Consider the following 12,515-nt stretch of genomic DNA (forward strand, 5'->3'; position numbering starts at 1 on the left):
ATTGAAGGAGATACAGCGAGGCACTTCTGAACCTTTGGACTCATAATGAAACACAGCTTTGCTCAAATAATACACTGGGCCAACCCTCTGGCCCGTCACTCCCGATTCTCAGATTGTTGCACTTTGCTCGCAGTGCCTTCACATAGGAAGTCAAGGAAACTATCTTAGTAGGCTGTGTGAGGAGAACGTGCTTTTCTGCTGTGAGAGATCTTGATGGAAAATCTATCTAAAAGAAGAGAATGATGACACCGGAGCAGAGCTGATACTGACAGGTAATGATGGGATGAATTATGTGACGGTCATGTGTTTAGATATTATAATTCAATCGATTTAAATCCATCTTAACTGGTGGTGGCATTACATCTAGTTTTGGAATTGGAAGTTTCACCTTTAGTGCTTTATGACTTCTCAGTGCATTCGGTTTTCAAGCTAAACTGTAAGTCTTACAGTGGTAAAAAGTGGTGAATGGTAAAAGGTAGTGCAACAGCAGGAGTAGAAAATTGTCCTCGGTGTTGTGGTTTATGTAATACGGTCTGGTCATACCAGGCCATGGAGGACTGTAGCAGTAAAACTCTTTACTGTTGAACCGAAAGGCTGTATTTCATTGTTTGTCAAGTTTTTTTTTTTCAACCTTTCATCCAAGTTATGTCATTCCACTTTGAGATGTCACAATCTGCAAAGATGAGGAGGGTACCTACAACCATCTGCCCTGATTTCATATGAAACAGGTGTAATTTTGCTTCTGTCACGTCAGATTGTCAGCATGACGAACATCTTTTCTTACAGGCCGGACTGGAGCGATAGTCACTAATCTGAAGTTTTTAAATCTTCCAAAAAAGACGGACCTTGTAGTTTGAAAATGTTTGGACGCACTGGACCTTTCTCTTATTCCCCAAGGTAAGTAAAAGTCTCATTTTCATTTTCTGCTTCAAAGGTCACCGGTGGTGCACTCATTTGAGATTTCGACACAACTGTTCACAGCCTTAAATGGTATAACACGCCTTTGTTGTGGCAACTGTGTTGTGAATGGTTTATCTTGAAATTGCGGCGCTGGTGACAACAGTTTTTATTGACATGTAAGGCTGCTCCTCAAATGTTTCCACTTCACCTGTTTGATCAATAACCTTTTCATACGCTTTAGGGGTTTCACCCAGGAGGACTTCCCTCAGCTGAGGCAGTCTGTCCGAGAAGATGACCTCAACGGGGCCCCACTGCACAGAAACAACATGTCCAGACCCAATGCAAAATCAATATACAGTATGTTCAAAGATAAAAACGCCTCTCATGTCCTTTTATTTTTGTGACACACCTTTTTTTTAAACCAACATTCTTTATCTCAGTGCAGAGAAAGGAGTACTCTGAAACGCTGAACAAGCAATCTGACAACTTTCACGTCAGAGTGGAGGTAAAGTAGTGTGAACTCTCCACTTTACTCACAGTACACCCTTCTAGCTCTCCTCACCCATCACCCTCTACATTGTCTCCACAGCACCTGTTCACCTGTGAGCTGGATGGCCAGGAGCTGAAGACAGTGGACGACTGCTTGGCCAAGCTCAAGAGGCTGGATGCCAAAGGTCGTCTGTGGCCCCAGGAGATGATCATGGAGGTTCAGAGGGGATATCTGCTGCTCAGTGACATTGAGACCAAGGTTGGACATTGTCTCATTGAAACAGGAAACTGCTGCCAAAGAGCTGGAGTCACACTATTGTACAAAATATCATTTAGAGCTGTTTAATTTAGATTTCCCTGTCAATTGGAATCAAGGGCCCAAGCGTAAACCAAGAAAAACAGCCGAAAGATTGTATCAGATGGCAGTGATATTGATTATTAGACCTTTCAGAGACCTGTGGTCTTAAGATTTGCCCTTTGTGATGTGATTCTGAAGGCGGAGCTGGAGTCCGTGCCTTTGGATTCCATCCTGCAAACCAAAGCTGTGCTGGATAGCTGCGCCTACAACTCTCTGCTGACCATAGCTGTGCAGGATCGCTACAAACGCGTTAGCCAGCTCTTCATGTTCCAGTGTGAGGAGACCGGGGTGAGTCACACGTCACCAGAACTTTGACCTCCTCAAAGTCATTTCTAAATTCAACAAAAACATAACTACAAGCTCTATATCTTACCAGACATCTCCCTCCTCCACTCCGTAACCCCCTCCACCACCTTCCCTTTGACCCCCCGTTCCTGTTTTTTATTTTTTGTTGTTTTGTGTGTGTTTGTTTCTTTCTTCTTCGCTCTTACGTCACATATTTATTTATTTATTCTTCCTTTTCCCCCCACATTTACCATCCTACACATAGGTACACACTAGCAACACACAAGCATAGCATGTCAATCACAGATCATTCTAGTCAATTACTAGAATATTGAGAGAACTCTTGAATACATCCTTGTGTTTATCAACTGTCCAGTCTCGTCTTGTCAGTTCTGTTATCGTCCCGTCTCACTTCTCGTCAGCCTGTCTGTCTGTCTGTCTGTCTCTCCCTCTGTCTCACTTGTTGTCTGTCTGTCGCCTTGTTGCGTTTTGTGTTAGGTGTTACACTTAATATGGGGTGCTATATGGATCTAGGGTCTCATTAAAAATGGTTACGGTGGGACAAATGTAAATTTGAACTGAATGTAAATTTGAATGTAACATATTGTATTGTATTGTAAAAACTTATTGCTTTATTAAAAATAAAGTTGTCCTCCGAAAAAAAAAAAAGACCTCCTGAAAGCCTCAGGATGCTTTAGTCAAGGCCGTTCTCTGACACCATTATCTCTATTTCATGACCAGCTGTTTTTGCTGGTATAATGTTGCAGTTTGATTTAAAGCAGGTCTGTTTTATCAGGCGGAGCACATCAAGAGTGATCTGGATAAGGCATTAAAGAAAAGAGATGATCTTATGGAACCACGCAGAGACCAGTCTGACATCAGGTACAGTGTCAGTATACAGTCAAGAGAGAAATAAAATCACATTAGTCAGAAAGCAGAGGAAGGGCAAATAAAGACACGGTGACAGTACAATGCACTGACTGCTGTCCGTTTTTAATTGTTCTCAGGATTAATCTTGAGAACATCATTGGGCAACATCCTATGGGAAGGGCCCCATCACCACTAGACATCCCACCCCCACAGTGGAGAGAGCCAGGTAAGGCTTGATCTGACTGCTGAAGGTGTGACAGATATCTACAGCTGACATGTACATTTTTAATTTCTTTAAAAGTCTTGTGTTCTGCACAAATAAGACAGTTTCAGCCATAAACTAAAGTGTCCAGTGTGATTTATGCTGTGCCAATATTTTGCTGAAGTAAATATCAAGTAAAACACTGATGTTTGTCTCCAAACAATTCATTTTCCTGCCCGATAGAAGAGTTTCCACGGGTCCACACCCCAGACCTTCATGAATTACAGAGCAGCCCAGAGGTCGTTTTGATGTCTGAGCAGAGAAACACAGAGAGGAACACAGTCAGTACTGCATCTTAATTGTCTGTTATAGCTATTATATATATATGGATTAAATCAGTCATAAATGATCACAGATTTAATCTAATCATTTCAGTCATGTCAAGGAAAACATGCTCACACATGGGAGCTTCTACAGGAGGCTTTCATTCATGTCTGTGCTGCTTTTCACAGGATATTTTCAACCATGTTCTGAATGATTTGGAGGTCTTCTTGGGAAAAATTTCTGCTGCACTGAGTACACCGCAAGGAAACAAAAACAATAAGAAGAAGAAGAAGAAGAAATCAAAGGAACAAGGTAATATCCTTTCTCCAGTTTATCTTTCCACACAAGTCATTGCTGTAGGAATGACCTTATAGGTACAGACATACTGACAGCTCAGGTGTTTGTGTCTGATACTTCCTCCAGCAGCACCAGCTGTCAACTTGCCACCTTTGATGGAATATCTCTCCTTTCTTCAGAAAGTCAAATACGGATTCAATCTGCTGGTAAATACTTTTAATTCTTTAAATGTCGAAAATAAAGTCGACCAGAGTGGTTTTGGAAAGAGCTTGAATACGCTGAGTGGGACGTGTGAGTGCAGCAGATAGCAATGCAACGTGACTGAAAGCCTCTTTATGTTACAGGGCAAGCTGGAAGGGTCACTGAGCAACCCCACTGCTGCCGACTTTGTCCACATCATCTTCACTATTTTAGAACCGGTGAGCTATTCTAAACTTATTTTTGACTCATGTTTTCTTCTCTTTAAGGTGACTAATTAATACTTACTTGCTCCATTTTTCCAGATACTGCCTCTGTATCCTGCAGATGTGCCTCCCACTGTGGTCTCTCCCCTGCTGACAGTGCCAGCCCTGCGGCTGCTCACACAGGCTGTCAACGCGAAGGAGGAAAACCTGTGGATTTCTCTGGGGGACAGCTGGAACCTCCCCAGGTAAGGTGTTTTTTTTCTAACCCTCACACACTTACCCGTGTCTTCTTGGGACATGGTGCACTTTGCTGATATATAAAATAGGGCAGAGTTAATGCAGCATTCATGTCCTGAGGAAATGATAAACAGGGGTGTTTTAATTAGAAACTACCAAATTTCAGTTCTATCCGGTAAATTCTGCTTGAGACTTAAACTTTGGTAACAGACAACAAGAAAATACAGTGAAACAGCAACAGCCCCAATTCTAAAAAGTTGGGACGCTGTGCAAAAATTTAATAAAAACATAATACAGTCTTACAGACAACAGTTTTACAAAGTGTTCCTGAGCCCATGTTGTAATTTCCTTTATACAATCATGTGTTCACAAAGTGGTGAACCTCTCTCCATCCTCGCTTGTGAACAACTGAGTCTTTCCAGGTTGCCCCTTTCACACCCAATCATGATACTATCACCTGTTACCGATGAACCTGTTTACCTGTGGAATGATCCAAACAGCTGTTTTTAGAGCATTCCATGTATTTCCCAGTCTTTAGCTGCTCCTGTCCAAACTTGTTTGAAGTGTGTTGCTCCATAAAATTCAGAATAGGCAGATGTTTACAAAAATCAGTGAAGTTGACAAAGTAAAACATTAAATATATCGTCTTTGTACTGTTTTCATTTGAGTTTATGTCAAAGAGGATTAGCAAGTTATAACACAGTGGAGTCAGGGTTTTATGAATTTAATGAATTAATTATTAATTTATTAATGCGCTGCTGATCATTATTAATAAGTCACCTATAGTTCTTCAGGAAACCCGCTGCAATAGACTGTATGACCACCTCATTTCTGGAAAAGAGTTGCTGTGAATCTGGACCAAAATCCATTTATTAACAATCTTATTCATGTTCCAGAAAAATACAAACAACAAGCAAAGCAACAAACTCAGCAACCCAAAAGTTTTCTTCTTAACGGCTTCCAGCTGATCCACACAGCATTAGTAAATGACTTATTGACCATTGAGCCATTTGAAGAATGACTTCACATTTTACCAATTGGGCTTCTTTGATTGTTGTGAGATGAGAAGATTGTTGCCACTCTCACGCTTGACAGCAGGAAGTCCCTGCCATGCGCTGAATGCAACACTTTCATCAGTGAGCTCAGTTTTAAACGTACGTCCATTTGATTAACTCTTCATAAAAGATACCTTATTAGAACGTTAGAATCTGTTTTCTGATCAAAACTCATAAAATGACAGAATCTGACTTCTTCTTGTGATTGTTTGTTGCGTACATTTGCCATGCTTGAAGAAAGAGGTCACTGCACTCTTAGACAGTTCCTTCTTGTTTTTACTTTGCTCACTTTTTTCTGCCCTCCTGTCACCTCACAGGTCTAAATGGCCAAATGATGTCGCACCTTACATCCCAGAGTTCTACGATGGCTGGCAGCCGCCTGCCCCCTCACGCGTGTCTTCCCCCCTCTCTTATGTGAGCAGTCAGGCGAGCAGGAACAGCACCCAGCGCTTCCCATCTGGCCAACATCAACTCAGAGAGGTAGAACCCCGCTGACACACTCACCTTTCACTTTGGTCTTTGTTTCCGTACTTGGCTTTGATGGCTCCCATGTGAGCAGCTTTAACAACATGTTTGGGAGTGTGTCAATGGTGCTTATTAGTTTAATTACGTAATTAATTCCAATGAAAAGGATTGCCATTTTTCATCACAGTTTGAATCACTGCTACCATCTTCTAATACGCACGTTTTCAAAGCAACATGAGACAAATAAGCATTGAAGCCAGTTTCATCATGGTGCATTTATTGTCTTTTACAGCCTGTGAACAACCATGGATGGTCTATACCAAGCCCAACACAGTAAGTGCTGCAGTAAATGTGGCTTTATTATCACATTTGTCACATATACTGCCTTTTTCCAGTGCTCAATGGTCATATGGCTGTTGTGACTAAGTGTGTTTCTGCTGCTGTTTCAGCCTCAATGAGCCACCTCTGTACATGCGGGTCACTTCTGACTTCATGGGCAGGAACAACCGAGAGCTGAGCGTTATGAGGGGCGAAACAGTTCAGGTGAGATGGCAAAATGCCCCAATAACAATGTTACCCTTAAATCAATTCTGATGTTGTTCTTCAGAATATGAAATCCAGTGATCTGGACTTCAAGATGCTCAGTGTGAACAGGAATGAAATTTACAGGCAAAATCTGTCATAGGATGATTACCAAACAACTGTCCAGGAAGCAGTTTGATTTTTGTTTAAAACTCTGGTTTGCATGTTCTTGCGTAGCGTAAGAATCTTTTCTGCTCAAGAAGAAAGAAAAATACTCTATAGATGTCGTCACTGGGAGCAGCTGCACATTTTTCCAGCCTCTCTGGATGTACAAATACAGGCCATAGACCTAAACAAACAAACAAACAAACAAACAAACAAACAAACAAACAAACAAACAAACAAACAAACAGTACATGATCTATTGCTTTGCATAGTATTGTTATTATTGCTTTGTGGTCTTTATTCTATTCCACTTTTCATAAAATGTGTTTCTATATTTACCACAGTCACAATCGTAGCTGCCATCACTGTTAGTGTTAACATTCAGGTGCTTGAGTTGTTGTCTTTGGGCTTTACAGGTGATTCAGCAATCCAAGCAATGGTGGCTCGTCCGCAACAGCCGCAACGAGGAAGGCAACGTCCCTCTGAACGTCCTGGAGCCAATGACGAACTCCAGGCCCAGAGAAGCTCAACCGGTGAGCAAAGTGCAGTGTACCTCTGCTGAGTAACCATTTTACAGCTGTGACATTTCATTCCTTTCACCCTCCCTCACAGTGGGGCTCTAATAGTCCAGTGACGCTGGACATGTCCTCCACACCTGCAGAGGTCAAGGCCTGGCTGGAGTACAAAGGTTTCTCCAGACTGTGAGTGAAATAATGCACAGAGGGACTGGGAACTATTAGATTATTTATACTGTAATAAGACTTGTATTGCATGATTTAAGTCAGATATTCTGCGTTTCGTTCCTTTCACATGCAGCACTGTGAACAGCCTCAGGGTGCTGTCTGGTAAGCTGCTTCTGGGGATGACCAAGGATGAGTTAAGGACTGTGTGTCCAGAAGAAGGAGGCAAGGTCTTCTTCCAGCTTCAGTCCATTAAGTCAGCCATTGCAGTAAGTAATCTGCCATGTCTCTCTCACACACACACACACACACACACACGCTGCAGCACATCACTAATGTTTTGTCTCATTCCCTGCAGCTCGCCAGTGAACCATCAAGGATGTACAATGGTCGCTACTAATGACCCACCTCACTGCTCCTTCACTTTTTCTCCTGACTTAAATCCACAGATGAATACCTGAAATGACTGATGTCCAATTAATTCTTCAATGTCATGAATATGTTATGTGGATGACTGCTTTCAGCATTTGTTAAGGCAGTGAATGAAACTTCTACATGTTGTGTAATGTATCACCTACAGAAATAATAAGTTACTTAAATTTTTTTGTTTATGTCTGACACACTTTCAAATAATTTGTGTATAGTTTTCCCAACTGTGATTTAAAAAATAAAATAGATGTAACTACACTGCGGCTGGACTGATTTAATAACAGGACAGGATTTTATAACTGATCCTTAAATGTTATGTATTGCACAGAAAACGATGATGAAATGGAGTCCCAAACCAACAGAAACAAAGTTAGTACAAGAATTACTTTAATTGGTCAAAAAACAAAATCTGTTTCAGACGTAACAAAGAAATTAAGTGCTTTAACTTTTCTTTCTCCTTATCTTCATAATATCAGTACAAACTTGGATTTCTGTTTATACAATTCAACTAAGAAATGGGTATCAACCTGGCATGTAAGTATATGGGAGAGTTTAACATCTGATTAAGGGACATGAAAGCTACACAACCAACTAGTTACCAGGTTATAAAAAGACAAAGTACAGGGAAACTTTTCTCTAGTTCTGAATGAGTTATGGGTCGAGTCAGTATTGAGTTAGTTGCACTTGTGAACACTCTGCATTATTTCCTTTACTCTTTCTTGTTTCCCCACTTGGCCATCTTGTTGTTGACGGGAGTCTTCATGAATCTGTCAGACTTCATGTAGGCAGCAATCTTGTCCAGAGCCTATGATGAGACAGTATCATACAAATCCACTGTGAGTTGTATTAACATGACAAGACCAACACAGACGCAACTCCACATATGCTCTATTTACCTGCAGACATCATACTGAGACAAACAGGAAGACAAAAGGTGCTATAGTAAGTATTTATTAGAAGTATTTTCTGACTGCAGCTTTCAGTGGCGACTGCAAGACGCGGCATGCTGTTTGCATCTGACAAACACGCAGCTGAGCGCTCTCACCTCAAATCGGTCTAAAAGATCTCTGAGGTTCTTGAAGTCATCCAGGCACGTGGGGTGAAACATCCTGTGTTGATCCAACAGCTCGTACATGAGGAAGTCCACAAAAGTGATCTGTTGTAAAGGAAAAGGTCACATTAACAAACATGCTGAAAGCAAACTAAAGGCTAAAACAAGACTTCAAAGCTGCACTAATCAGTAGTTTTACATGAGTCAAATGACTTACATGTAATGTGAAAGCAGCTGCTAATACCGACAGACCCACAGATTCATCGTGCAGCTCTGCACTTCTCTCTAAGCCCTATGAAGTGGTATGATCTCTTTAAGCTCATTGTTTTGGTTCTTAAACCCACAAAGTTACCGCCTGGTTCCTCCTCACCTCACTGGCTCGAATGACTAGTTTCCAGACACACCAAGCAGCCTGAAGGACTCAATGAGTCTACGGTATGCTACCTACCAGATTAAGACCCAGTTAGATTTAACCTCCAAATGTAAATGCTAATGTTGTGTCTCCTGATGTGTAAACAGGCAGTTTTCTGCTAACATGAAAAGCATGTGACTTTCAGCTTTTTGTAGCATTGTAACCCCAAGAGGCAAGTAAAGAACCTGAGTAATGCAGCTTTAAAAGTGAAGAACATGTGAAGCCTCCCATGTTAAGAGGGTGGCATACCTTGTCACCAGCAAACCACTTCCTGTCTCCCAAGAAATTTGAGAACTGCGTCAGTGCGCCTGGCAGAGCCTTAAGGTACCCTGGCTTCAGCTTGTCCTGATGTCAGAGAGGTCACGTTGGCATTAGTGGTGATGCAAAAGGTGTGAAACGACAGTCAGTGTTATTAAACTTTTGATGCAGTACTCACAAAGTCTGAGTAGCACAGCCTCACAAAGCCATTTCTGAAGTCCATGGCCTGGTTCTCCAAGATGTCCACACGGATCTTCTCCTCCTCAGTCTCTCCGCCTGTGGTCAGATCAGATTTGTTGGGACACGCGAGGAAGGAAGACTGAGAGGAAGCGTGTTGAAGATAGCATTTCCAACGTTTGGAAAAAATGGTGGATGTGTTATTTTGAAATGTTCACAATGAACGACTGAAAGTGGACATTAAACTAATAAAAACCAAAATATGCAGATGTGGAAGAAACACGCAGCACTTACACATATTGTGCTTACGAGCAATGTACCTCATGATGGCATTGCTCTGCACTATCTTCGTGTCTCCGTCCTCCAAGTAAGGCAGCTACGGTGAGAAGTTCATCACAAAACCAGTCGTTAAACTCGGCTGCCTCGCACTTCATTTAATATTCACCACCCTTTCAAAAAGGTGAAACTCACATTGGCAAAGTCCATTCCAAGTTTGTGTTTTTCATCGAACCAGCAGCTCTTGTCGTAGTCTGGAGCTAAAGTGAGAAAGATGTGGGTTAGACGATTACATGGGTACGTTGCATGGACTCTTCTTTGGTTAAAATTCTAACAGATGTTAATGTGTTGGTTGAACAGGAACGTTACCTTCGCCACAGACATAAAACTTGTTCTCGTACTTGGTGCCGGTGTACTCCAGCAGCAGGCGGGCAGGCTGCGCGAGCTGCAGCAGTGTCCAGAAACCAGACAGGTGGGATATATGAAAACATTAATGGTTAGTTGTAGCTAATGTTACAGCCATTTTTTCCACATTTTTCAGTCAATTTCTTGCATTTTTCACCCGTATGAACAACAACTATTCTGAGTGTGTGTTATAGTGTTTCTTATGCAGAAAATCACTTCCTCCCCTCCATCTGCAGTTTGTGCCACAACAAGAATGATGTGACAACAACCTATGTGCATTTTGTGTCATCATCACATTCATGTCATTTATCAAGTAAAAATAAGAAACACCTGCTGCATCTTGTCAGGTGTGAAGGCTTGTTGGTCAAATACAAAGAGCATTTTTAAGACACTGCTCTGGGCTCCGGTGACTTGTGAGGGGGGAGTTCACATTATTTCGACACTTATATGAGAAGCTATGTGAAACTAGTTTAGCTTGCTGGCCACCTTGTAGACTTACAGCTAATTAAGCTTTCAACTTAGCCTTTAATCTCCATATAACAATTGAGCTGGTTGTGCACAATGTCTGCATGTCAGTCCTGACAGTTTCAGCCTGACCTGAGATGCTAACGTTACTTCGCTTGTAAGCACACATGGTCCGTTTTTCAATGATATTCCCACTTGACTAACTTGACAGGCCTTTAAATCCACTTGTAACACACTGCTCATCCACTGACAGCAGCACAGACTGGATGCCCGGTAATTAGGGCTGACATTATTGCTAATTAAAAACAGGTTAGCTGACATGTTAGCTAACGTTAGCCACAGAATGTTTGATTCAGGTTTGGAGGTCGTCGCTAACGTTACTGATAACATTTTGAACACGTGCACCCGCGTATTGCGCAGTTACGTGACATTTTAGTTGGCGAGGCTCTGTCGACTCGTATAATACTTAATATGAAACATAATTGCGTTACACAGTGAATACAATGAGTTTTATAGACGGCGACACAAGCTGCGCTAACCCGGACTGTGGTGGAGGCACACCGGCCACAGCGCTCCAAACAACAGCAGCTACTTTAAAGAAGACGGCTGAACTTACCCCACGGATATCCCAGTAAGCCAGTTTCATTGTCATTTTTGATCACTTTCTGAGATCAAATGTGGCTGATCGAGACTTCTGCAGCTGCTGGACTGCTTCACGCTAGTCGGAGAGGGAGGAGAGGGGAGGAGAGGGGAGGTGGGCTGTTGTCAGAGGGAGGAGGAGGAGGAGGAGGAGGAGGAGGGCGGGATGAACCCGTTGGTCCACACAGTCTGAACCGGTTCTTTTGTCTGCTCTTATGTAATAACCACGGCGTGTGAATATGAATACACTAATCTGGTAGGTAGTCCCACTTCATATATCCAGCTGACAAGAGACGCTGCGGTGATTGACACCAAGCATTGTGTGTGGAAAAGCCTATTGTCTCCAAACAGTTACGGAGTCATGTGGCCGCAAGTCTGGACCTGCACATGACTGAGGAGGCCCAGTGACAGCCACGGTGCAGCCGGACGAGGCCTGCAAGCCTGCGCGCAGGGATTACTGAATGAAGAATTAAGATGTGGAGTAACTAGCAAAGAAAGAGCTGTCAGCGTTTACGCAGACAGGGGTTAAAGTTCATAAGTTCATATTGGGCATTGAAGAGGTAAAAGATTACCAATTCAAGGTCGATACTTTTTCCCGCCAGTTTCTAACCTCATGACTTTGTCTTTACCAATTTTTTCTCAGCAAGCCCAAGATGTAACTTAATCATAGCACTTTCTCAAGAGTGACACGCTGAAAGCCCTGAAAAAAGCTGTGACCCTTCAGTTGGGATTGTTTTGTCAGTACCAGTAGCACCAGTAAAGGCTTTTTTTTTGTTATGAATGAACTTATCATTTTAGTTTTGATTGTGTAGTGAGCAACATGCAAACAATATGGATAAAGTGGTGAGAATTTGCTTGCGCAGACCTGCTGAAAAAAAAAAACATTATTTAAAATGATGCAATTACAGAAATGTCTTATGAAAAGATGGAGGTTTGTGGTTGGTCTGAACTCTGTGTTGAACTTCCTGCTCACTGTGACCCACATTGGAGAGAAACAGGCCGAAACAATCCCACAATGCTCTCTTTGTTTCACTTCTTTTACTCACACACTCACACAAATGTCCACACAATCCCTAATTAACTGCTGAAACTCAAACAGACCGTATTTGTCTAAATGAATTATGGTTTCTTTTTCTTCTCATTCTTTTTG

General features: G+C 42.1%; 2 protein-coding genes across 2 annotated transcripts; one reads left to right on the forward strand and one right to left on the reverse strand.

The window, feature by feature from the left end:
• Positions 1 to 859: 859 nt before the first annotated feature.
• On the forward strand, positions 860 to 7,689 carry eps8l3b (EPS8 signaling adaptor L3b). Its single transcript, XM_070969179.1, has 19 exons — positions 860 to 897; positions 1,142 to 1,257; positions 1,341 to 1,405; positions 1,490 to 1,648; positions 1,886 to 2,035; positions 2,829 to 2,914; positions 3,040 to 3,128; positions 3,348 to 3,445; positions 3,617 to 3,740; positions 3,852 to 3,931; positions 4,070 to 4,144; positions 4,229 to 4,374; positions 5,739 to 5,901; positions 6,179 to 6,219; positions 6,336 to 6,429; positions 6,990 to 7,106; positions 7,186 to 7,274; positions 7,390 to 7,522; positions 7,612 to 7,689. The coding sequence occupies exons 1-19, from the start codon at positions 860 to 862 to the stop codon at positions 7,651 to 7,653; spliced, it is 1,905 nt and encodes a 634-aa protein (XP_070825280.1). The 3' UTR covers positions 7,654 to 7,689.
• A 363-nt stretch (positions 7,690 to 8,052) lies between these two features.
• Positions 8,053 to 11,754, reverse strand: LOC139334787 (glutathione S-transferase Mu 3-like). The gene is made up of 8 exons (XM_070967953.1): positions 11,343 to 11,754; positions 10,226 to 10,301; positions 10,052 to 10,116; positions 9,875 to 9,956; positions 9,582 to 9,679; positions 9,395 to 9,490; positions 8,728 to 8,838; positions 8,053 to 8,487 (listed from the first exon to the last, which is right to left on the reverse strand). Exons 1-8 carry the CDS (start codon positions 11,376 to 11,378, stop codon positions 8,392 to 8,394), a joined length of 660 nt encoding a protein of 219 aa, XP_070824054.1. The 5' UTR covers positions 11,379 to 11,754; the 3' UTR covers positions 8,053 to 8,391.
• Between the last annotated feature and the right edge of the window lie 761 nt (positions 11,755 to 12,515).

This window comes from Chaetodon trifascialis, chromosome 8, assembly GCF_039877785.1.
Source record: "Chaetodon trifascialis isolate fChaTrf1 chromosome 8, fChaTrf1.hap1, whole genome shotgun sequence".
Taxonomy (NCBI): domain Eukaryota; kingdom Metazoa; phylum Chordata; class Actinopteri; order Chaetodontiformes; family Chaetodontidae; genus Chaetodon; species Chaetodon trifascialis.

Excerpts from the sequence above, each read along its gene's own strand:
- eps8l3b (XM_070969179.1), top strand. The coding sequence starts at position 860 with ATGTTTGGACGCACTGGACCTTTCTCTTATTCCCCAAG. Across the intron at positions 3,741-3,851 it reads GAAGAAATCAAAGGAACAAG|CAGCACCAGCTGTCAACTTG; the intron begins GTAATATCCTTT and ends TACTTCCTCCAG. Across the intron at positions 6,430-6,989 it reads TGAGGGGCGAAACAGTTCAG|GTGATTCAGCAATCCAAGCA; the intron begins GTGAGATGGCAA and ends TGGGCTTTACAG.
- LOC139334787 (XM_070967953.1), bottom strand. The coding sequence starts at position 11,378 with ATGACAATGAAACTGGCTTACTGGGATATCCGTGGG. Across the intron at positions 10,302-11,342 it reads CTTACTGGGATATCCGTGGG|CTCGCGCAGCCTGCCCGCCT; the intron begins GTAAGTTCAGCC and ends ACACTGCTGCAG. Across the intron at positions 9,957-10,051 it reads TTGGAATGGACTTTGCCAAT|CTGCCTTACTTGGAGGACGG; the intron begins GTGAGTTTCACC and ends TTCTCACCGTAG.